The following is a 26,264-nucleotide window of genomic DNA, read 5'->3' as shown; positions in this document are numbered from 1 at the left end:
TAAGTTAATGAACATTTTAGTCTTCATAACAAAATATTATAAAAGAACAACAAAAGATATATACATTCATTAGAATTATATTAGATACTTCTAGTTATCTGATTCATATTCTTTTATAGTATTCACTAGGAGTAGTTTAATTCTTCTAAAGTTTTGAGCAAATTAAAATTTTTTATAGATCTAATTAAAAAGAATTATGTGCACTGTAGACCCATTTTTCACATTCTAGTCTCTCAAATAGTGTATTTTAACTTCGTATTAGTACCTGCATTGTTATAGAGAAAAAAAATTTATTTTGAACAATACAAAATTAGTGCTTCATTTTTCTTTATTTCTTTTCATTATATTTTAGTTTCAAATAAAGCCTAAAAGACTGAGGTGATCTCGAAGAGATACATGACAATAGCATCATTCTTCTTATTTTTTATATCTTTTTTGACTGAAAATTTTATTGATTAATTGAAATAAAATTGATAATGGTGATGTATCAAAACACAAATGCTATGCTTTTTTCTATTGAAGACAACAAAAGAGGTCCACATCAAGTTAATCTTTGACTTTAAAATTTTATCATGACAAATTATATATAGTACATTGATTAGACTATGCACACAAATTCTTCAAAAAAATATTTACTTATTATTTATTAGTTCAATTTAATCATACATAATTCATTGCATTAAATAACCACTTGTTGAGGATTTTCCTAGACTATGTTTATAGTGAATTTTAATAGCATTTACTTTTTCTTTTCTAATATCATTCATCTTTTTCCCAGTTCATTGTGTTTGTTTAACTAATAAGTTAAAAAATGTCTGGGTTTTTTATAATGTTTCAAAATTTTATTTAAAGAGTATTATAAATGCTGATTAGGAGAAATTGTATGGTGTAGTTTTTGTTAATTTCTCCATGTTTTGATAGATATGATGTTTGCTTTCTGTAATATTTGTGGTATTGTAAGTGTTTTCACAAAGAAAGAAGAGTTTTGCAAGAAAAAAGCTTAAGTGATATAAAGGAAAGAATTCAGTGGACTACATTCAAATTAACCCATGCCCACGGGTCATCAGCGGTTGGCTTAGCAAAAGCGCATCTAGATTTACCCGTACCCACTGGTTATCAAAAATCTAGTAGCCAGAAGCATAATAAGTCTAACCTGTGACCACAGGTTATCACATATGCAGTGGAGCCAAAATTGAGGATTCAACGTATTTGCAGCTCTTAAATTTATGTAGGGCCACACTATTTTCTTTGTAATTATTCTTAAAATTTTGATTGGAAAAAGATTAGGAAGTAAAGAATAAAAGTTTGATTGTATGAGGATTCTTACCTTTCCTACCATCATTAGAAACTAGTATAAATGGAAAAGTCAAAAGGCAGCAAAAGTTGGCTAATTTTCTAGAGAAACACACTGAACACACGTTTGAGAAGAGACGAGGAGAACAAGAAGACAAGTGGAGAAGACGACCCGGCACTGGAATGACAGCCGTTCAAGCCCAATTATCTATTCCATTAGTTTTCAGAACTTTCCCTCATTGTGTTAGATTTAATATGAATTAATTTACTTTTTGTTAAAGCTTTGAGAAGCCTAATTGAGATAATGTTTTGAATAGTTTTTAGGACTAATATGCAACGTTGTTTTGAATTGTCCATGAATAATTTGAAAGTTTGATCACCTCTTAGATTAAATTACTGGAAGGGGATTCTGCATAGTGGACAAGGTAATTTGTGGTGTGAAATAAATACTGTGTAGGCATACATATGCATGATTCTACCTGATCTCAATGCATTATCATCACAAGATTTATAAAAGAAGAATCCACTGATTCATTGATAATAATAGATTTGATATAACTTGAAAGAGTATTTTAGATCAACTCAAAACGAACATCAGCTCATGAAAATATTTGTTTGTTAGATTAATTCGTCACTGTTACAACTCATTAGGGTCAATTAAATGGACCTATAGCCTTAGCATTTCATCCATTCTTGAATTTTCTCCGACTCGTGTATTTACTATACTCGTTTTAGTAATTTCTCTCAGTAGTAGCAGTTTATCATTCGATTTTCGATTGTCCATAGATAATTAGAGATGAGTTATAGTTTTGTTAATTATTTCGTTAAATCCTCGTGGGGTTGATACTAATTATTTTGTTTGATAGCTAGTGTACTTGCTAGTAGCCTATACACATTTCGGCAATCAAATGCATTATAATATATAAACACACTCTATACATGAGTAAGAAATATATGGAAACTATCCAAAACTCTGAATTCACAAAACTGATATTCTTTATTATATAATTTATAATCGGATTAGCATCTAATTATAATTTAGTAATTTAGTGAAATTATTTGGAATTATAATTATCTTTTTTAGTGTCTTTTAGTTAATTTGGTGTAAAATTATTAAATTACATTTTTAAATTAACAACTTATTTATTTATTAACAAAAAGAGCAAAGAGGGAGAGAGAATAGTTATTAGTCCCACCTGAATAAATTTACATACTTTTAGTTTTTGTACTGTTTTACGGGGTCTTTCCTATTGCATGTAAAATAGAATTTGTATATAACAAGATCTATCTAAGTATTTTATTCCTCTTAAAAACCTAAATTTACAGATTTTAAAATACACTCTACAAGAACTAAATATTTAATAAATTCATTAATGAAGTACCCATTTAATATTTTAATGGCCTTTTTCATTTTGGAGATATTTTTGAACAGAAAAAATCTAAAATAAAATAAATATTATATGGGGATCATACTCTAATAGTGTATACAAATATGTACATACAATATATATTTAAATTTAGCTTAAATATAACCAAGGTTGTACTTGAAAAATTAATTTGAATTTTCTGGAAATGAATTTAAACAAGGGATAATTACATTCATACCCCTGATTTAGGATCTATTTACACAAACCACCCTTGTCTTTTGCATTAATTACAGAAACTATCACTGATAGTCAAAAAAATAGAGGTAGCTTGTGTAATAATATTAACATTTTTAGGGTATGTGATAATTTTTCAAAAAAGTAAAGGATTGTCTGTGTAAGTGATAATGAAATTTTGGTAGGTGTATGTGTAATTATCTAAAATATAGAGGTGATTTGTATAAACAGATGATAAATCAAAATGTGTAAATGTAATTATCCTTTAAATAATTCAATTAACTGTCAAATATTTTATCACAAGATTGTCTAAGTTCAAAAGTTTCATTTAATATATTTATTAATTCAAGAAGTTATCAAGACTAGGTTTTTTACTAATAGAAATTTACATAAATACAACTAAAACTAACATAACTACAAGGAAGTTTTTCGAATTGGAAAAAGAACAAAACATTTTAGCCCATTGATATAATGCACGTGTACAAATATATATTTACAAATAAATATATTATTATAATTAGTCATAAAAATATTAAGTATATTATTTATATTTATGTCATTGAAACATTAGTATTATACGATTATATTTTCAAAATAAATTGATAATAATTACTTTAATTTCTAAGAAACTATTTACTTCTTGTAATTCACTTTTCAAATTTAATTGATACTACTAAATAAAAAAATATTCTCCAAAATTAAAATCTTGTATTTTGTACTTACTAATGATCATATTTCATTATCTTATACCAAATCAATTAATATGAAAATAAAAATAATAATATTAAAAAAATCAACATAAAAAAAAATAATTAGTCAAAACTCCTTATTTTTAGATTGTTTTTATAAAAGGTTCCATTTAATAAAAGATTAACAATATAACCCATTAAGGCTACAAATAAGGGTACGGATATTTTTTCACAATATGAATAAACAGTCAAGAGATTCTCACTATTTTATATTTAATATAAGTTACACTTGTTAGTATACTTAAAATGATATGTCCATTATATCATTGAAGAATTTACAATCTAAAAATGATTATCCAATATAAATATTAAAATAAAATTAATTAGTTGGAAGCCACTTGATTTCAATTTTTTTCAACAATACTTTTAATTTAATAAAATTGCAGATATTTAATCTATATTATATTTTATGTTTTGAACTTTGGGTTAATATTTACATGTTACTATATGCTATTCATTTTAAATTTTACTACCCTAGTAATTTTTTTCTTTTTTTTTTTTTTGTAAGTACTTAAGATTTACCGAGCAAATTAAGCGTGTTAAAACATTATTTGTCTATTTATCTTTTAGTTAGATATATCATTCATCTTCTAAGTAGTTTAGATGAATTAGAAGTACCATATCTTTTCCTTGCTTCTTAGAATTAAATATTATAGTTGATTTCTTAAATTTTCATTTAAAATCACTTTAGTTTCTCAATTTCGTTTCTTGACATTAACATCCCTAAACTTAAGCTTTGCCTCAAAATGATACCTCTGACCATATTATAATTGAGGATAAAATAATCAGTTTAGATTTTTTTTTCCTCACTTTGGTCTCTAAATTTGTAAGTTGTCAGCTTGGGCTACTACAAGATGGAAATTAGATTTATAGAATGATGATTGTTCACATTTAACATCCCAAATTTGTATTATGTACAATAAAAAAGTTATTTAAATCAAGTCTAGTCAGAATATAACAGATCATACAAAAAATATGATATATTTGACATGTAATAGTTCACTTTTCTTAAATTATACACCAATTACATAATAACTTTATTATATTTGTTGTATAATTGGTTCATATTTGACCAAACTCAATTTAAATTATAATTCTCCTATGCAATCTCCCAATGGCAAAATAGTTACTTCATATTATTCTTCTTTTTATTGACTGATCATGTTATATTTTTATTTTTAGGTTATTTGTTTCCTTAATGAGAAGTTGAAAACTAATATATATTAATAAGGAGTAAAATTTTGTAACAATTGTAAATATATATTATGTTAAAAGTTAGTATGATATAACATTGATGCAGTTATATGGTCAATCACATATATATATATATATAATGGAAGTATCAAAATCCAAAGAAATACTCCATTAAGGGTACGAATGTTTTTTTACAATAAGAATAAACGCTCAAGACATTCTCACTATTATATATTTATTAATAAATTGTATTTAATAGTATTATTTTACCTCTGGTATATTATGATAAAATCAAAAGCACGTGTTAAGTACAACCTCAAAATAAATTTCTACAATTCATACTAAAATAAAATCAAGGGAAATCGTATTCTTAGTCGCATATGCTAAAGCCTTTTTCAATTTAGTCACAATGGTTACTATTTTATGTGAAAATTACATGTCATAAGTTGAAAATTTCCTCAGTGTTAGTTATTACGTGTATTTTTCATTCAATAATTAACGAAAAATGTATAGAAAATGTATGAAAAATGCTCAGATAATATTGAGAAAGTTTTCAATTTATAGTATGCAATGTGAGAAAATTGCAACAAATGAGACTAAATTGAAACATGTACAGAAAATGCTAATGACTATTTTAATAATTGGCTGAAAAATGCACGTGAGGACTACAATTGATAAGCTTTCAACTTAATGGATGCAATATGAGAAAATCGTAACAAATAGGACTAAAAAGGCCCTAACATATGGGACCAAAAATATAATATTTTTTTAGAATTAATGAATTAGACGTCACCCATTTTAAACTTTTCAAAAGCATTTCTAATTTAATAGGATTGATAATTTTTATTTAAAATGTCATGATATTTATCATTTCCTATATATATATATTTAATTTTTTAAGTTTATATTAATATTTTAGATATTATTCAAGTGCTATTCATTTAAATTTTACTCTGCCTAAATTAATATTTTTAATATTTAAAAATAACTTCTAAAAATTAATCATGTGGAAATAGTATTTGCCTATGTATTTATTTTCAATTGAATATATTTATCATTAATGTTCAAGTAGTTTAGAGGAATTATGACTCTTAAATAGTGTTCTTTAATAGAATTTTATCTTTCTACAACTAATTTTGGTTTATTATTTAGAAGATTATTCTAATAAGGATGTAAATGTTTTTTCACAATGAGCACAAACACATGAGAGATTCATACTTTTATATATAGTATATCTATATATATAGATAGAGACAACATTATACCTTCTCAATGACTCAATCACACCAAGTATGTGATGCATGATAATGTCTACATCCTCCTCCTGCAGAAGAAGTGAACAATTTGGTAAGCTATAATATTCAGGGGAGTAAAACAACATATACTGACAAAACATTGAACTACAGCAACTAGAAATGGCTCAATATTTTGGGTAGTACAAGGACGCATACCGGCACAACTTTGAACAGCTGCAATTAGAAATGGCTAAATTGCAAAACAGACACTTTCCTTATTTCAATCGTGATTACCACACACGATAATTGCCAAATTATTGTAAATCCATGTTTTGTTTCTGATGTATCATCAAGTCAAGCTATTTACACCTACTTCAGTTCATGGGATAAAGTGAAAAAGAAGGCAATTTCCCAGAATGGGATTCTATTAAGCTAAAGGAGTACTGATTCTCATTTTTCACTTTAAAGCAAATGTTAGAAAAACAGACTCAATTTGTCAAAACATCAAAAACCAAACTCCACCCTTCCTACTATCAAGGACAACCACATCCTATATCTAATTGCCAATTGTCACTCGTATGACACCATGCTACCATGTCCACTTTCTTAATAACAAAACAACCATCCATTAATTCATTAATCTGGAAAACCCAACATTTCAAATACGTAAGCAACCCAATCAATTTTCACTTGCACAATGAAGGGAAATAACATTAAGCGAGATAGGTGGATTAAATCCAACCAAAAGGCAATAAAAGAAGATATAAGGTATCATATATGTGACATCTATGTTTACCTACATCAACTCTGCTGTGACAATGAATCAAAGGTTTATAACTAAATATGCTGCAATAGAACAGAGAAGATGCAAAATGAGAGACAAGATGTCTGTTGTGGACAGCAGTAACTAGTAACTGTAGGGGTTTCAACTAATGGAGTCGAGTCAAAACACATAACTATCAAGCTTGTTTGGTTTTCTATCAAGTTCACTAATTGTGTCAGAGCTTATATTCATTGTCAATTGAGTCAAACTTGAAAAAGCTTCTATTGACTAACATCTGTTGACTTTAGTAGTTTGACATTTCTTCACATATTTGATCATCTTTTTACTAGTGTAGTCAAGCTCGAATAGAGAGGTCCAAATCCTATGAAGCATATGTTTGGTTTGTATTGTTTAACAAGTCAACATCAAACTAGATTTTTACGATCATTGAATGTTGAGCATCCTGTAGCTTGGTTTGTTTTCAGACCCTATGTGAAAGATTGCAGTGGAACTGGTGGTGTCACTAGATTTGTTGATAAGCCTTTCTGTTTCTTTCCAGGTCCACCTCAAATATTCTATTTCCTGGTGTAAGCTAAAGATGGGATCTCCAGGACTTTGCCAAAATAGCCTTTTCAAGACAGGTATCCTAATTTCAATCTTGCCTTCCCAAACAAACACAAAGAAAAAAAACAGTAAGAATGGTGTTTCCTAGAATGAACATTCCAATAACCAAATGGAACCTAAGATGAATAGCTGCAAATATTTGCAACACTATTGAATGGAAAAAAGGACCTACAAGTACTAAATAAGCAAGTTAAAGAGGCAAAACAAGAAAATTAGCATTCTTGATAGATGACTAGATTTCCATACAGCTTTGCACTTGACTGTGTTGTTTCACAAAATTAGAAAGGGTTCCCATAGCACCCACTTATGTAAGAAAAGAAATTGAGCTAGGGGAGGTTGGGATTAATGTAGGTGGGGAGTTACATAATTTTGCAGTGTACTAAATAATCAAGGAAATTGCTTCAATTAACTAGATTTTCCCCATGATATAACCATTTAGTGGTTACTTATTTCGACCTTACCAGAGCTTGTCCTTGAAGAATCATTTCCAAATTTAACTCCATAAAGAAAAATAGGAAATGGTGAACTATCCTCAATTGGGTAATCACTTAATCACCAAGAGATGCATGGAAGAAATGGACAAAAATAACTACAAAACCTGCATGACAGCCTGAATTTCCCTTCTTAACCAGTCTGGCAGAAAACGGTTCTGCTGTAGATACTTGCAAAACTTCCAATAACGTGATACATGTAGCTTATCTGCTATATTACCTGTCCCCCCAACGATCACAAAAGAGGGTATCAGTATCTTAAGTCATTAATGGTAATCTTAACATACTAGTACAACAATCTCTCAAAAAACAACAAAATAAAATACCTGGTTCCGTGTAGTAGCATTTCAATCTATACCTGTGGGCTTCTGAAAAGAATTCACTGCAGAAACAAAATATATTAATAAACAACTATGTGTTGCAATTCAGGAATTTAAGAAAAAAGGTATCTTTAAGATATTATAGATATACACTCAAGCTGAAGCCGATATATTACCTATTCCCCATATCTTTACCAACATAATGCTGTTGAAAAGAAGTTCCATCATATCCATAAATAATCGAAGAGTTCTCTGTCTGATGCAAGATAAAAAGAACATTAATATGAAGGCAAACTTGAACTAAAAAGAGGAGTAGAAAGAGAATGAATTAGTCATTGATAGCAATTAACAAAGTATATATGGCTTCGTACGTTAGTTTTACGATTTTGGACAGTTACATTTTGTTTTTTTTGTTTAAGAAGTTATTGAAGAGCCTTAGGGAGTGTTTGGGATACCTTAAAAAGAGCCAACTTCTATTTTTAAAAAAGTTGTTTTGGGTGCCTTCGAGCACTACATCTGCATTTGATATTTCAAGAAAAGAACATTTTTAAAACAAAAGTTAAAGCATCTTGAGGGCTAGTTGGCGAGTTAATTAATTTTTTTATTATAAAAAAAAAAAATTATTTTATTATAATTTTATTTAAATAACTAACATAAACATGACGACTCGCGATTTGAAATTGCGACTCGTCATTAAAATAAGGCCAAAAATTGCAAAATACCAAATCCCGACTTGGTATTTTCCTTTTTCTTTTTCTTCGTTTAATTATATTTATATAGTTTAATTTATATATAATTAATTTTAACAACATACTAAAATCCAAAAATTAATAAAATTAACATTGCATTAACTTAAAAAACTACAATTAAGGGTACAAATGTAATAGTTATTTATTTTGTACAATTGTAAAAGATTACATTAAATTATACAATTACAAATATAAAAAATGTCCACCCATTCCACAATGTCGTCTGTGGCGTTGACGTCGAGGTCTTCTTATTTCCTCGCCCACATTTTCAACTGGCTCATTTTGCGCCTCATTTTCATCACCACCAAACCGACTTGATGTTGTTGCGGAACTTGACTCCACATTGTCACGATATGCACCAAATGATGGAAATGGAATTGGTGAAATATTATATCCTTGTGTCTATGGTTGATTAAAACCAAGACCAAGGTCAAGAGAATAATCTTGTGTTTGGTTTGACATATATGGAGTCGATTGAAGCCAATCACCTTGAGACGGTTGAGGCATATAATAATCTTGACGCGGTTGAGGTACGTAATAATCTTGAGGTGGATATACTGTAGAAGGACCAGCTATATCCACCCCAATATCATGACGTTCAACTGAACCAGTTGACATTCGTCTATAACTTCTTTTTTCCCTGTGGGATGTTGTGCGTGCATCATCGGATTGAGAAGCAATTTGTTGTGGCTGTTGGGTTATAGCTTCCTTGATAATATGTAACCCATGTTCAAATCTATCCACCAATTGACTATATCCTTCGATATTTGATGGTCTAGATCGACATAAAGTTTCAAGGGCATTCATCTCATTTGCTTGAAAAGTCTAGAAAAATAATGAGCCTTATGTTGTTAAAAAATATATATATAATAAAATATGTAATGTTATATAACAACGTACCACATAGGTGCTTCTCCAGGTTGTACCCGCTTTCGACACATCTATCAGTAGATGACGACACAAAATTTCTTGTTATGTTGTAGTACCACTCCCAATAACCTCGTTTTGTTTCCTTTCTATTGGAAATGAATGGCCTATGTACAACCGTGCCATATCGTCTTTGCCATCTAGTGATATATTGTATGTGTTGAAGGGACCAATCTGCGCCTGCGTGATTTTTACGGGAAATCTGATGGAGGCTTATATCACGGGTATCTGTCGATTCTGGTACATTCTGCCTCATCCCGAATTACCGAACAACCCGTTCGGGACGATGCATTTCAACTATTGCGTAGAATATCAATGGAACGGATGACTTCCACAACTGGGGGTTCAATTCATTGGCGTAAGCTATAATGACATCCGAGTCCATGTCATACGGCTGCCATATGAACTGTAATAAATACAAATATGTAAATTAATACGAATTTAATTCACGATATAAATATACGAATAATATTAAAAATAAGTTACCTAATCTAATATTTCTCGTATGACTCGGACAGTTCCCCGAACTGTAGTGGTGAAACTGTGCTGACAATTCCAAATAGCACCATATGGTGCTGCTGGGAGCCAGCGATTGTTGTCCATTTGGACTTGGCCCATAAATAGCCGTTGGGCACCAAGTCCAGGATAAAGTGGCGTAATCCGTGACCATGCCCAAATCTACACGAACAATACAAATATGTGTTATTAATTAATATTAATAGCAAAAAAAATGTGCAAGAGTTTTTAAGTCCAATTTTACCTGTAGCAATTGCAGCGCCCCACCAATTGCCGCTTTGCCTTTTGTGCTGGCATTGCATAATTCGCGATATAAAAATGCCAGCACAGCACTCCCCCAACTATAGTTCCTCGCGGTTTCTATATCTTCTAATTTTGATAGATATAGTAATGAGACATAGTTACTTGAGAAATCTGGGCACATCAATCCTCCAAATAGAAGTAATGCAACGGCACGTGCGTACTGAACGACGACAGCTTGGGGAGTATTATAAGTGATTTCGACCGCCGCCAAATGAGATGTAATTGCGGATGTCTGTAGTCTCGAGCCCTTCAACACATTTGCATCCGGGCTAAAGCCAAATGAGATGTAATTGCGGATGTCTGTAGTCTCGAGCCCTTCAACACATTTGCATCCGGGCTAAAGCCTACGTAAGTAAGTCAATATTCTTACCATTGTTGTGTTGTGCGGTCGAAATCAATTCCAGTCACCGACCACTTGTTGACTGGTCGAAATCAATTGTCATTGTTGTGTTGTAAGTCAATATATTTACATATATATCATATATATAAATATATATTATACAAATATATAATATCTAATATATAAATATTAAAATAAAAATTTTCACCCACCCCCATCCATCATTATAAATTGGACGGATGAAGGGTGGTGGAAATTCACTGTAAAATTCATAACTCTCGTGCCATCTTATTTTTCACTACATTCAACTACAGTTATTGTGATGTTATTTTCAATTTATTTTTCGTACAAATGGATAGGCGTCTGTGTATGGACCTCGTGATGGAACTGTTTTATCTCAACAAGCACAACATAGGTCCGACGATATTCCGGAAGGTGACCTAGATGCAGTACTAATTTCACGGCGTGCGGGTGGTAACTTTTGGAGTCATTTTCACCAAAATAATGTCCGAACGTGTACAAGAAATCCTACACCAAATAGGATTTTATGGAGTTTACAGGTGCGGACGCCTTCAATTAAATCAACACCTCATCACTGCATTAGTGGAGAGGTGGCGATCGGAGACGCACACTTTGTAGGGGAAGCCACAATTACCCTACAAGATATTCAAATAATATGGGCACTCCCAATAGACGACGAGTCGGTGACTGGAATTGATTTCGACCGCACAACACAACAATGGCAAGAATATTGACTAACTTACATAGGCTTTAGCCTGGATGCAAATGTGTTGATGGGCTCGAGACTACAGACATCCGCAATTACATCTCATTTGGCGGCGGTCGATATCACTTATAATACTCCCCAAGCTGTCGTCGTTCAGTACGCACGTGCCGTTGCATTACTTCTATTTGGAGGATTGATGTGCCCAGATTTCTCAAGTAACTATGTCTCATTACTATATCTATCAAAATTAGAAGATATAGAAACCGCGAGGAACTATAGTTGGGGGAGTGCTGTGCTGGCATTTTTATATCGCGAATTATGCAATGCCAGCACAAAAGGCAAAGCGGCAATTGGTGGGGCGCTGCAATTGCTACAGGTAAAATTGACTTAAAAACTCTTGCACATTTTTTTTGCTATTAATATTAATTAATAACACATATTTGTATTGTTCGTGTAGATTTGGGCATGGTCACGGATTACGCCACTTTGTCCTGGACTTGGTGTCCAACGGCTATTTATGGGCCAAGTCCAAATGGACAACAATCGCTGGCTCCCAGCAGCACCATATGGTGCTACTTGGAATTGTCAGCACAGTTTCACCACTACAGTTCGGGGAACTGTTCGAGTCATACGAGAAATATTAGATGAGATGCAGGCGGATCAGGTAACTTATTTTTAATATTATTCGTATATTTATGCCGTGAATTAAATTCGTATTAATTTACATCTTTGTATTTATTACAGTTCATATGGCAGCCGTATGACATGGACTCGGATGTCATTATGGCTTACGCCGATGAATTGAACCCCCAATTATGGAGGTCATCCGTTCCATTGATATTCTACGCAATAGTTGAAATGCATCGTCCCGAACGGGTTGTTCGGCAATTCGGAATGAGGCAGAATGTACTAAAATCGACGGATACCCGTGATATGAGCCTCCATCAGATTTCCCGTAAAAATCACGCAGGCACAGATTGGTCCCTTCAACACATACAATATATCACTAGATGGCAAAGACGATATGACACGGTTGTACATAGGCCACTCATTTCCAATAAAAAGGAAACAAAACAAGGTTATTGGGAGTGGTACTACAACATAACAAGAAATTTCGTGTCGTCATCTACTGATAGATGTGTCGAAAGCGGGTACAACCTGGAGAAGCACATATGTTGCAAGTTGTGGTACGTTGTTATATAATATTACATATTTTATTTTATATATATTTTTTAACAACACAAGGCTCATTATTTTTCTACATTTTTCAAGCAAATGAGGTGAATACCCTTGAAACTTTATGTCGATCTAGACCACCAAATATCGAAGGATATAGTCAATTGGTGGATAGATTTGAACATGGGTTACATATTATCAAGGAAGCTATAACCCAACAGCCACAACAAATTGCTTCTCCATCCGATGATGCACGCACAACATCCCACAGGCAAAGAAGAAGTTATAGCCGAATGTCAACTGGTTCAGTTGAACGTCATGATATTGGGGTGGATATAGCTGGTCCTTCTACAGTATATGATATTGGGGTGGATATAGCTGGTCCTTCTACAGTATATCCACCTCAAGATTATTACGTACCTCAACCGTCTCAGAATTATTATATGCCTCAACCGTCTCAAGGTGATTGGTTTCAATCGACTCCATATATGTCAAACCAAACACAATCTCTTGACCTTGGTCTTGGTTTTAATCAACCATATACACAAGGATATAATATTTCACCAATTCCATTTCCATCATTTGGTGCATATCGTGACAATGTGGAGTCAAGTTCCGCAACAACATCAAGTCGGTTTGGTGGTGATGAAAATGAGGCGCAAAATGAGCCAGTTCAAAATGTGGGCGAGGAAATAAGAAGACCTAGACGTCAACGCCACAGACGACATTGTGCAACGGGTGGACATTTTTTATATTTGTAATTGTATAATTTAATGTAATTTTTTACAATTGTACAAAATAAATAACTATTACATTTGTACCCTTAATTGTAGTTTTTTAAGTTAATGCAATGTTAATTTTATTAATTTTTGGATTTTAGTATGTTGTTAAAATTAATTATATATAAATTAAACTATATAAATATAATTAAACGAAGAAAAAGAAAAAGGAAAATACCAAGTCGGGATTTGGTATTTTGCAATTTTTGGCCTTATTTTAATGACGAGTCGCGATTTCAAATCGCGACTCGTCATGTTTATGTTAGTTATTTAAATAAAATTATAATAAAATAATTTTTTTTTTATAATAAAAAATTAATTAACTCGCTAGTTGGCTTTTCTCAACTCCATATTGGATTAACTTATCCTCATTATAATAATTTTAATCCAAACTTACACCCTTCAATTCATTTTTTAGCTCTTAACGTCTAGAGTTGATACTAGGTTTTTCAAATAATTTGAATGATTTAACACTATTGAAGTTTATAGTCACAATTTTAATATTTAAGAAGTTTTATATTTGATTTCCTAAATTATTTGATATTGTCCCTATGTATAGGAAAATATGAGCTAAGTTGTTAAGATTAATTAACAAAGTAATTAACAAAAAAGTATTTTTTTTACAGTTATGCAAATTTATATAACACACATCGATGAACAATTATATTAGTTCCTGAGAATGTTGTGTAATTAGAAATTAAGTTTAATGATAACCTAATTCCGAATTATAGAGCTATGACACAATCAAACCCTAACGAACAAAATGTTTTCTATTACTTTTTAATATTCCAATAATATAAATGAAAAAAATATTTTCAAAAGTGAAAAATAAATATAATAAATGAAATAAATTTAATTATCTTTTCAGAAACAATTACATTCACAAATTACAAGTGCAAATGTCAAGAAAAAATAGTATCCTTTTGACATATAAAGAAAAAATGGTTTTTAATCAATTGAGCTCTTCTTAAAAGTGATTTTTTCCCGAACACTTCCAATTTAGTTTTTATATATTTCTCACTAGTTTTTACAAATACTCCGAACTTCAATTTTTACAATTTCCAAGTTTCTACACAATCAGTGGGCTCACTGAGACTCATCAAGGGGAGCCCTCAGCTTAATCCGCCAACCAGAGAACCAAAAGAATAGTAGACTCAGAATGAAGAGTTTATGAGTTTTCTCACATCATAATAAACACATGGTCTATCACATATTCATGTATCACAATTGATTTTCCATTACGATATCAAACAAATACAATTATCAATAAGCCACGAGAAACTCCTATATCAAAAAATCTTGATTTTTCCGCTCTAACCATCTTCTAAAAATAGGATAAACTAGATGCCATGATTTGGTACTCTTTCATAGTCAACCACAGACTTCTAGAGATTGAAGAGAGCCCTAGATTACTTTAAGGACTCAAGTTAGAGCTTCTTGCTCATTCTTATCCGGTGCTTTCATCCGAATGCATCATTAGGCTTGCTTTTCCTTTTGGTAAATGGGTGTTTAAAGTAGCGTACGTGTCAACATTCATCTTATATCTCTTCTCCCACCCATTTTCGGTTTCTATGTTAGAAACTAAAGAGAAGATTAGATACATTAGCAACCATGCTATTATATATTAAAAAAGTCCCATACACCTTCAGAGAGGACAATAGACATCATGACACTTTATATTAGGGCCTTTGACCCAGGACAAAAATTTAAAGATACAGAAAAGAGAAATTGGTGTGTTATGACTTGGCCACTTCACACACTTATAATCCAATTTTCGCCCAAATAATAAGTGCACTTCAAGTTCAAGGATTAAAATGGAAGGGCCAGGTTTTATGTCTGTAGGAAACATCTAACGTTATGATAATGATGGACTATTGCAAGTTAATTGTAAGAGATTATTAGCTATCAATCTTGACATCGTAACCAAATGTCAAAACTTCATATCCCTCAAGTATTTGCATTGATAGGATTATTATTTACAAATACAGATTTACGTAAAATTGAAATGAAACAAGTCCCAGGGATAAAATAATTTGTTCAAAATATCTAAGCAAATTAAAAAGACCGAGTCACTGACCAAAATAATTTCATGAAAAAACTTGCACAGTCCAGTAATATGCAAATGAATATTTTCAATCAACTTAGATTAGCATAAATTACTATGTTAAAGCCAAGAGTTGCTAACCTTGCACAATGGGCACTTCAACGATGAAGGTGCACGGGACTGCTTTCTTGCAATTGTGTTAGTCCATCTTATGATGCAATTATAGCAAAATTTATCTGCAACGTTATAGGGTAAGCATCACAAAATTTTAGACAACATAATCCATCTTGCGTTCTAGGTCAAGTATCAAATGACCATATTCATGAAGACAGCTTAAACTAAGGCCTCAAGAGCAGAACAAGTTTAGCAGAAGCTACATCAGAAATTAGAAGTTAAAATATTGGACATGAACCTCCAAATCGATATATAGAACTCGTATCATCATCATAAGATTAGAAGACCATCATTAGTAAGTTCAGGAGCATTTGCCTGGCATTTCACCCACCTTGCATCCATCAAATATTAAGGACAAAGGGGTTACCGAACAACTTAAATGTCTGGATACTATACATGTCCTTCATGCATAAAATGCCTTCACTAAGTTGATTTAAGTGGTTATAGAGATCCTAGACTACATTGATCAATTCACAAGGTTCTTGGGTGTTCGAAGGCGCTTAGGCTATAAAGCTCTTTGTGTTCCAGAACGCCCCATCCCAAGTCATTGAACAAGGAATGTCTTAACTAGATTGTTGTAAACAACTATTTTAGATTCAAAGTTACTAACTAAGACAAAAGGATTTACCACTTGAAAATAAGCTCTTTCAACCATTCATCTCTACTATTCATTTCCAACTCTTTTTCCTTCCCAAATAAATATTTTGAGTTGCCCATTGATTTTAGAAGACCTAATCACACTAGTCAAGTTATCTATAAAATGTTATGTTTTTCTTATCATTTTATTATTATTCACTTGTGTCTTCAGGTTTATTTCTATTTAAAAAATAATAAATGCTCTAGTTTCTTCTGTTATAATTCCTTGTGAAAGTACTTCCATTGACTTCCTAACTCTAACATTAAGAAAATAATTTAACAATTACTTTTCTATTATCTCACGAGCTACAAATTTTTGTTCTTCTTATTTATATTATACCTTTTACAATCCATAATTATTTAACCATTTTCTATTTCTTTAATGTGTTGGCCTATTCTTTTAACATTCTTAATAATCCTTTCAATTTTAGAATTATAATTATGATTATTTGGGCATACGGACAGCACCTGAGGCTTACAATCCACCCAAAGCCTTACACCTCTAAATCAGTGGTGAAGAGTAAGAAAAGAAAATTTGAAGGTTGCAGAAGGAAGAAAACCAAAATACTCAGCAAGTGCAAAGAAAGGGATGACTACATAAATCCAATTTCTTGTTCTGATTTTGTTATCAAGGAGTAATTTCAAGAGCATAAAGCATGTTCTTCAACGTTATTTCTTTAATGTCAAATCTAGTACTAACCTAGATAATAAGAGAATAAAAGGCTTGTTTCCAACATCAAACATTTAAACATATCAACTAATGAATTGCGTCTCAAAAGGGCGTTGCATCCATTAACCTAATTCACCATTCATTAGTTTCTATACACCCCCATCCAATTAATTCATACCATAGGTAGCAATTCGATCTGAGAGAATTCTTCCTCTCACAGTTTAGCAATACCCATCAAATACAACAAGCAGCACAATCAATTTCTTTCATTGTAATGTTGCAAATTGTAGGAAATAAAGCTTTCAACCACAACTGAAGAAATTAAACAGCAAGTTCAGCAGCAATTCACCTTTGACAAAGAAAAAGCATCTAAATTTGAAACTGAATAAGCAAAAGCTGCAAAATACACAAAATTGACCCAACACAAGAGTACAAATTAACAAGCAATAGCTGCAATACAGTCAAATTAATACGTATTCGTATGTGTGGAGAAATGGAGCCTTACGGAAACATTGGTCCAAATAAGAATCTTGAGTGACTGGTGCTAGACAAATGGGACAGGGGTTCGGATTCGCGTCGGAAGAGGAGTCCGTCAAGCTTTGAGCTTCAGCCATCCTGACCGACTGAAAGAGTGGAAAGTAGTACTTTTGCGAAGTACGGTTTCATTTTTGGGTTAATTACATTTTGGTATATGATCGTTTTATGGGACAAAATGCATAAAAACCTCTGTATTTGAAACAAATTTCAAAAAGAACCTCTTATTTTCAGAATAGGCTAAAAGCTCCCATGTGTTTTGTAAAACTTAACTCAATCGTCCTCTTTTCATTAAATCCAACTAACGGTGTTAATTTTTTATAAAATAACCATTATACCCTTACTTAATATATATTATTTCTTAGTTTAGTAACCGTTGGATATTTTTTAATCACATATTAATCGTTAGATCTAATCAATTAATCTTAACCGTTAGATTTTTAAAAAATGAAAGGTCTAGATTCAACACATTATTTAAATTATATTATATATAAATAATTTAAAATTTTAAAAATATATTATTATCCCTTTACCCCTAGCTTCCCCCCCTCCCCCCCAAAATCTCGGACGATGAGATGAGATTTTATTAAAATCATCATATCTCTATAATTTTTTTACCAAATTGAGTAAGGTCAGTCTCGTTAGAATCGTCTTGAAGAGACGAGTCTGATGGTGATGGTTTGAGATCGAGATTCGATCGGACGGAGATGAATCAACGACAAACATGTTAGACGATCGTTGCTTGAGCCACTCTCTATGATTGACGAAAACTCAAATTGAAGGTATGAAAATGTTCGTCTTGAAGAGAGGATTCTAATGGTACCATTGGTCGTCGGAAATTCGTCCGGACGATGCTGGAAACTTGTCTAATTAGCATATTTTCTTTCTTTTTTAATTTTTTAATTGATTTTAATTATATTAATTAAAATATATTTTAGTTAATTAAGAATATTTTAAATAATTATAATAATTAAATATTTTTGGCTAATTAATAATAATTATTGTAATTAAATATGTGTTTTAATTAATTATTTGAATTTAAATATAATATAATTTAATATTTAATATTAAATGAATTAATATAATTTAATATTTTAATTTAAATTTAATATAGTAAAATTTAATACTTATTTTTAGGGTTTGAAATGACAAAAGGAAGACACAAAACAAGCCAAAAAACCCTTTGTATATTATATAGACTCATAGAGGGGTATTTTAGTCTAAATTATCATTAAATATGAATTTAAATCGCAGAAAATGACTACCAAAAGCAACAAGCGCACGTCTCTTCCACTTTCCGTTAATTGTTAATAGAATGGGGGTTTTTTACTGACTAAAACAAAACAGGAGGGGTTTTTAGCCTATTCTTAAAACAAGGGGTAATTTTTTGCGTACTTTTTAAAACACATGGGGGTTTCATGTATTTTGTCCTTGTTTTATGTCATCTATTTTTTTTTTAATCAATTTATCGTATTAACTTCATAAAATTTTATATTTTGTCATTTATAACTATTTTTTCACTAATTTTTTTTATCAAAAAACATCACATGCAGTGCACTTGTGATTTTTAAATATTATGTGATGTTATATTTTCATATATACACGATACGTGATATTTTCCAGCAGAAAAATTAACAAAAAAAAGTTGATCATATATGATAAAGTACAAATTTTATAAAGTTGAATGATAAATTGATACAAAACAAAATTTAAATGCCGAAGTGTAAAGACAGACATAATTCGAATTGCAAAATATAACTATCCTTCTATTTTCCGAAAAGTCACGCTGCTGGTTTATGTTTTAACTTTTAATTTTCAATATTTGCAATATTAATTAAATTAAAAATATATTTGTTTATAAGTACTTTTATTTAAAAGATTTTTTTATAATCTTTATATTAATCATTACTTTTTTATATACATAAATATATATATATATATAATATTTTTTAACTCGTTAATTTCATAAATTAATAATATATTTTTTCATATCAAGTGATTTGACATTACTAATAATAGAAATTTTTTAGTTAATACGACTAGAATAAAACACAATTTTATTAATAAATTCAAATATATTCTCATTTTTATATAAAAACTTATACAAAATTAAAAGCACATATTTTTAACTGAAAATTGAAAAATGAAAAAATAAGCAAACAAGTTTTATATTCTTGTTGATTTTATTTGACATTAAATACCCAAATTCTTTTTCCCTTAAATTTTCTATTAGGGTACATTTGAATTTGAGGGGAGGATTTGAAAAAAAGATGTTAAATTATTCCATTTGAAAAGAATTTAAAATTTATAAATATTTAATAAAACATAGTTCAAAATTAGAATTAAAAATTTTAAAATTATTCAAATTTTAAACTATTCAAACAATTTTAAATTAATTACTACCATGATTTGAAATTCATAATGTCAAAATTTCCAATTAAAATGCAATCTTAAGTATTTCACATCGGATGGAGATTTTGAATTTGAGTAATATATATTCCTCAAATTCTTCCTTCTCAAAATATATCTTTTCAAGAATAAACACGACATACTTCAAGAAAAATAGGTAATACTTTGTGCAAGAGTGTCCAATTGTGTTCGGACAAGCATGCCACATTATCTAACACCATATGTAAGGATGGGTGTCAGGTCGACTACCCAAATTCAGGTAGTTATTTTAGCTATTCGATCCCGATTCATCGAATATCCGAATCTTTTCTTTTGTTCTTTTAATTGCATTTTTTTTTTAAATTTCTATCACCATAATTTTGAGAATTTGGCCTCGATATCTGCAAATTATAATAAAATTTACTGTCAGAAGTTAACATAAGATAAATTTTAAAAAAATGTAAAAAATGCAGCTTTATCAATTAACGACGGCTTCTAATTATCAAATAGAAGTTGCCATAGCCTTTGTTTTTCAATTAAAAATATTTCTTTTTCAGCTTTTAATTAAAATTTAAGTGTTCTTGAATTTTACAATATAATAATACAAATTTGAATATACTATTAACTAAACAACAAAAGAAAAGAAAAATAATATTAATATTTGAATTTCATATTCTTATCTTAGAAATTTAGGATTTGAGACCCCTAAATTTATTGGGTCAAGCCTGCAAGTTAGGCATTTTAGTCCAACCAATTAAGAACCCAGTTGGCTCATCATCGAGACAGATAAAGCCCACCAACAGGATAGGTAAAGCCCATCAAATAGAAAGAAAAGGCCACAGACTTACCAATTGCTTTATTGAACTAGCAAACCCAAGAAATGAGTCCATTTTAGTCAAACACGTCACTATATAGTTGGAGGACATATCACATAGCTTGTCAACATATTTGTACACATCATTCTAAAATATCTTAGGTGGTTCCAAGTAAATCGGTAACAAACAGGCTGGAAAATCCACAAACAACCAATTCCCGAATTTTTAGGCAGATATGGCGATATTCAGTCCAGCTTATGTATCTTAGTCAATGTTTATCCAAATTTTAAATGGTTTGCTTTGGACGACAACCAACTCAAAGTGCTTTCTAATGGCGTATAGAACTCAGCAATTAACCCAGTATCCAACTCTGTACAAGCCTTCAAATAGAGGTCTTGTGTAGAATTTTGGTAACATCACTCTTATCCTCAAACTCTCATTTTTTTGCATTATCCTTTCTCGAATTTTAAGCTATTTGAAGCTAATAATTTACACTTCACACGAATACTCATTATTCTTAATCATATCTCATCATTATTCTCACTTTATTTCAAGTTTTTCTTTTTATTTTTTCATAAACTATTACTCACTTAAGTATCAGAGTGCTAACCTCTTTATTGTAGGGCTAGTCTTTTAATAATCTTAGGATGTTTCTTTAAGATCCTTCGACCCTTGTGTTGTGGTCAAGATTCTGGTACACATCATTGGCACTATCTGTGGGAATACTTGAGCTTTAGCGTGAGAAATGGCAAATTCCAAAAATGGAGGTGAGCACGGATCTTATGAGGGAGAATCTCAAGGATCGCGTGGTACAGCCCGGGAATGCTAGCAGAAGTGGTAAAGCGAGAACACGTGAGGAGCACGAATGACTGATGGTCGCGCGCGCGATTGGGGAATGCACTCCTTTCGCAATCACTATACTTTATCCGCTTTTTTTGCCCCAAGCCAAGTTCTTTTGACTCTCTAGCTCCTAACCCATAGCAACCAACTCAGAGATACGAACTCAGAACTCAGTTACGCAAAAACTAAATGAACCCAAGGGGTGAACTCTTGGAGTTCTCGGGCGTTCAATGTACTAAACTAAAACGCAAACATGGGGCTGATGTATGAACCATAAGATCGAAATAAAGAAGGTGAAAAACGATGCCTTTGTTTTTCACGATCGCTTGAAATGTCCTCCACTTGAGGCTCCAACTTAGCAGCCCTCTAATTCGTTTTCACCATATCGGATTCATGAACTCTACATCCTCTTTGCTAGAAGAGAAAAATGCACCATGTGCTAGAGAGAGGGGGCGGCCGAATTCACCTTGGGAAGAGGGGGATTTTTCTTTTGTTGTGTAATAATGATTATAATTATTTTTCAAATAATTAGAATTCATATATATATACCTTGCTTGATAATTAAGAATGTTTCTTAATACATTCTATTATCTAAAAGACATATTTCTCTTTATTGTAAATAGAGAGATCCCTAAAATGGCTAGAATTGCACTTTCCAAATATAATTTTTTAGCCATTTATTTCCTTCCATGCAATTTTTCATGGACTCAAAATAATGGGCTTGGCTGATTTTTATCCTTAAAAATACAAGTCCAATGAATTTTTATTTAAACCTAATTTAATAAAAAAAATCCATTTAATTGAGCGCAACTTGTATTTAATCTAATTAAATACATTAGCTAAATTATCCTTATTATTTAATAAGATCCATCTTATTAAATTATAAGGATAAACCCAATATAAATGAATGCCATTAATTTATTCTTGAGCCATTTTCCATCTAATGGATTTGTCTTTGTAAGTAATCCACTTACTTGTGGAATCAATGTTAGAATTCGTGACTAGAAAGCCAATTAGATTGGTGGTTTTGGGAAATATTTAGCAATCTTTATGAATGTGATATTATCTTGATGAATGTAGTATGCATTCATCTGTGACACCATGTGTTTGTTGTGCTTACAATTTATATTGAACGGTGTTTTAACGTCACAACAAATACCCACAGACCAATTGAATAACCCATGTAGTTGTTCTGCGCATTAGATGACAGTTATGGAACCAACTTCTGAAGGTTGGTCTGAAAGGTTCCAAGTCAAGGACCTCGAGACTGGGCATCGAGAGTCCTATAAAGACTTGTACTAGGTATTGCATTCATTTTCATTGGTGACATACATGGGATGTCTATGCAATTTTAGTGGATTAGTTGACAAGGTTGTTAACTGATTGAATTACTCCTGGGAACCGTTATGTGGAAGCTTTGGAGGCTTGGTCGGTATGACTTGAATTCCCAACTCTAATAGTACAGGACTAGTCCTTGGACTTGAGGAATCATGGCAGTCACATGCATAGATGGCTATATCTTGGATCTGGCGAGAGATAATTGTGTCGTCGATGTGGTCGTTATAAGCCTTGTCCAGTATAGTTGGAGTATGTACTAAGGACGGTGAATTTCAATATAGAATCCATCCCTTATTAGTATATGATGTATATATTTTCTATGCACTTTGAGATGGTTTAAACTCTCTAAGTCTATGGCCATAGCAATTGGTCGAATAAGAAATGGTTTTCTTTATCGATCAATAGAGTAAACGCATCTCAAGTACTCAACATAGTTCTCTGGTCCATGATTGGAACCGACACCCAATTTCATGCCCTAGACTAAGGTCGGAAGATGGTCAATGGAAGGACCGTACCTGTATGGAACTCAAGAGCCTAAACATTCACGCCAACATTCACCTAGTCTCTAGTGCTATGGACCGTTGCTAGACGGCCACCCATGTGACTGACATTTTTTAATAATAGTTAATTGAAAATAATTAATTAAATTAGATTTAATTAATTATTTATGTTGGACACAATGCCCAAGTCTAGTTAAGAGTGAACTTAAAGAGTCATACACAAATCACTATAGAATTGGTGGAATTAACTTATAATTAATTCAGAAAAAAATGAATTAATTTAATTGGATTAAATTAATTCAAGGAGAATATATAAATGATTGGATCATTTATTTAATAATCCATTTGATGAATGGCCCAAGAATTAATTAATTGGATTAATTTAATTTTGGGCTTAACACCTTTAAATTAATTGAATTAATTTATTTGGTTTGACTTAATTAATTGATTGCATCAATTAATTAGTGCTTGGACTTATATTTATTTAATTGGACTAAATGAATCTTTGGACTTTGTTGGGCTAAAAATAGTTTAATAAATTATTGTCCAATGGACTTTGGTTGGGCTTGATTTAATTTGATTAAATTTAACCCGGTGCATACTTGAAGTCCAAGCCCAGTTGAAGGAGGTTGAAGCAAGTTAAGAAGGAGTTAAAACTACTTACCACGATGAACATGATGGAGTGGTTATTTCATCATGGCTGGAGGTTATATGCATGTGTATATATAGGTTGTCTTGGAGGCAAACTTGATAGTTATTGAATTTTGAATTCAATTGTATGTAACACATATCCAACATAACCATGACATGAGCCACGGAATTTTTGCTGAATTTTCCTCTCAAAATATTCTCCTTTTCTGTTCTATTTTGAATTTGATTCAGGTTAGAACATAAAACAATCCAAAAACACTGAACAATAGTGTTTGTTTGGAGTTGTTTTTCTTCTCGTTCTTTGTTCTATCTAGCAATATAAAAAGAACTATATCTATTCCATAGTGTAGTGTGGACAAACTAGAGGGGTTCTAATTTGAATTTGAAAGTGAAAGAAAGAGGAACGAAAGAGAAACAACGCATATTGATGCTCATCTATAGAAACAAAAGGTAAAATTACATGTTGTATTTTATGCTTTTGTTTCGTCCTTTAGCCACATGTCTAGCATGTTTATATATTCGTTAATATGCTTTTGAAAAATACCGAATGCCCGAGAATTTCAAAGGAAACACCCTTTGAACCGTTTTAATTTTTTTATTTCACGCTTCCGCCGCATTCTCGAGCCATACTGATTCTTTCAATTAATTCTAAATTAATTCTTTTTTCCTTTTTGGTGATTTGTGTGTGACTCTTTAGGTTCACCTATCAGCTAGACTTGGGTTAGTGCCTAACACTATTATTAATTAAATTTAATTTAATTAATAATTATTAATTAACCCTTAATCAAGAAAGCTCATCACTATGTGTGGCCGTCTAGCAACGGTCTATGGCACTAGAAACTAGATGAATAACCGTGTGAATATTTAGGCTCTCGAGTCCATACGGATACGATATTTCTGTCTATCATCTCTCGGCCTTAGTCTAGGCATGAAATTAGGTGTCAGTTTCCATCTTGGACTAAGCGTCTATGCTTAATACTTGAGACCGCGTTACGCCAAGTTTCTCGACATAGGAACCTCCTTTTCCTATTTGATCAATGACCGTGGCCACATATTTATAGAGCGTGAAAGCATCTCCAGTGCATAGGAGATACCTTTGTCATATACTGACAGGGTACGGATTCTCTTCTTGGAACTCACTGTACTCACTACATACTCCAACTGTACTGGACAACTCACCGTCCTCTCATACAAATCTAAGATACAGTCATCGTATACACGTGACTGCCGTGATTTTTCAAATATGAGGACTACTCCCGTACTATCGGAGCCGAGAACTCAAGTCATACCGACCAAGCCTCCAAGACTTCTATATGATGGTCCTTGTGAGTCAGTTCAATCAGTTGACCATCTTGTCAACTAACCCACTAAAATTTTGCATAAACGTCCAATGTCTGTCACCGATTAAATGTGACACTTATTCGATGAATGCAATACTCAGTGCAAGTCTTAGTACGACTCTCAATGCTAGTATCGAGGTCCTTGACTTGGAACATTTTAGACCAACATTCAAAAATTGGTTTCATAGTCACCATCTAATGCGCGACCCAACTACATAGGTTGTTAACTGGCTTGTGGGCATCTGTTGTGACTTTAAAGCATTGCTTAATGTAATTTGTAAGCACAACAGATATATGTGCCAAAGACGAATACTTACCATATTTTTCGGCACAATATTGCTTGAATGGTTCTAAAAAACACCAATCTAATTGGCTTTTGGTCACCTATTCCAACAGACTCTTCCCTCCTTGTTGTGTCTGCACCTACTACTCCACCTACAGATCCCACCTTGGAAGATCTAACATCCCTGGTCTAGATCCAGCCCTAGGAGTTAACATTCCAATTGCAGCTCCAACTCTTGACCAAGCAATTGGACCTACTGTTTAA

At 31.6% G+C, this 26,264-nt stretch overlaps 1 protein-coding gene across 1 annotated transcript in view; it reads right to left on the bottom strand.

The window, feature by feature from the left end:
* The window catches only part of LOC105172335, a gene marked incomplete in the record, with an annotated part of 38,985 nt that overhangs the window by 725 nt on the left and 11,996 nt on the right, over positions 1-26,264 (bottom strand). The window contains 6 exon segments of the mRNA XM_011093716.2: positions 6,103-6,161; positions 8,058-8,170; positions 8,277-8,332; positions 8,447-8,526; positions 15,973-16,067; positions 17,817-17,926. Coding sequence (XP_011092018.1) covers positions 6,103-6,161; positions 8,058-8,170; positions 8,277-8,332; positions 8,447-8,526; positions 15,973-16,067; positions 17,817-17,925 — 512 coding nt within the window.

This window comes from Sesamum indicum, linkage group LG10 (assembly GCF_000512975.1).
Source record: "Sesamum indicum cultivar Zhongzhi No. 13 linkage group LG10, S_indicum_v1.0, whole genome shotgun sequence".
NCBI lineage: Eukaryota > Viridiplantae > Streptophyta > Magnoliopsida > Lamiales > Pedaliaceae > Sesamum > Sesamum indicum.
This window is presented reverse-complemented; position numbering and strand designations above follow the sequence as displayed.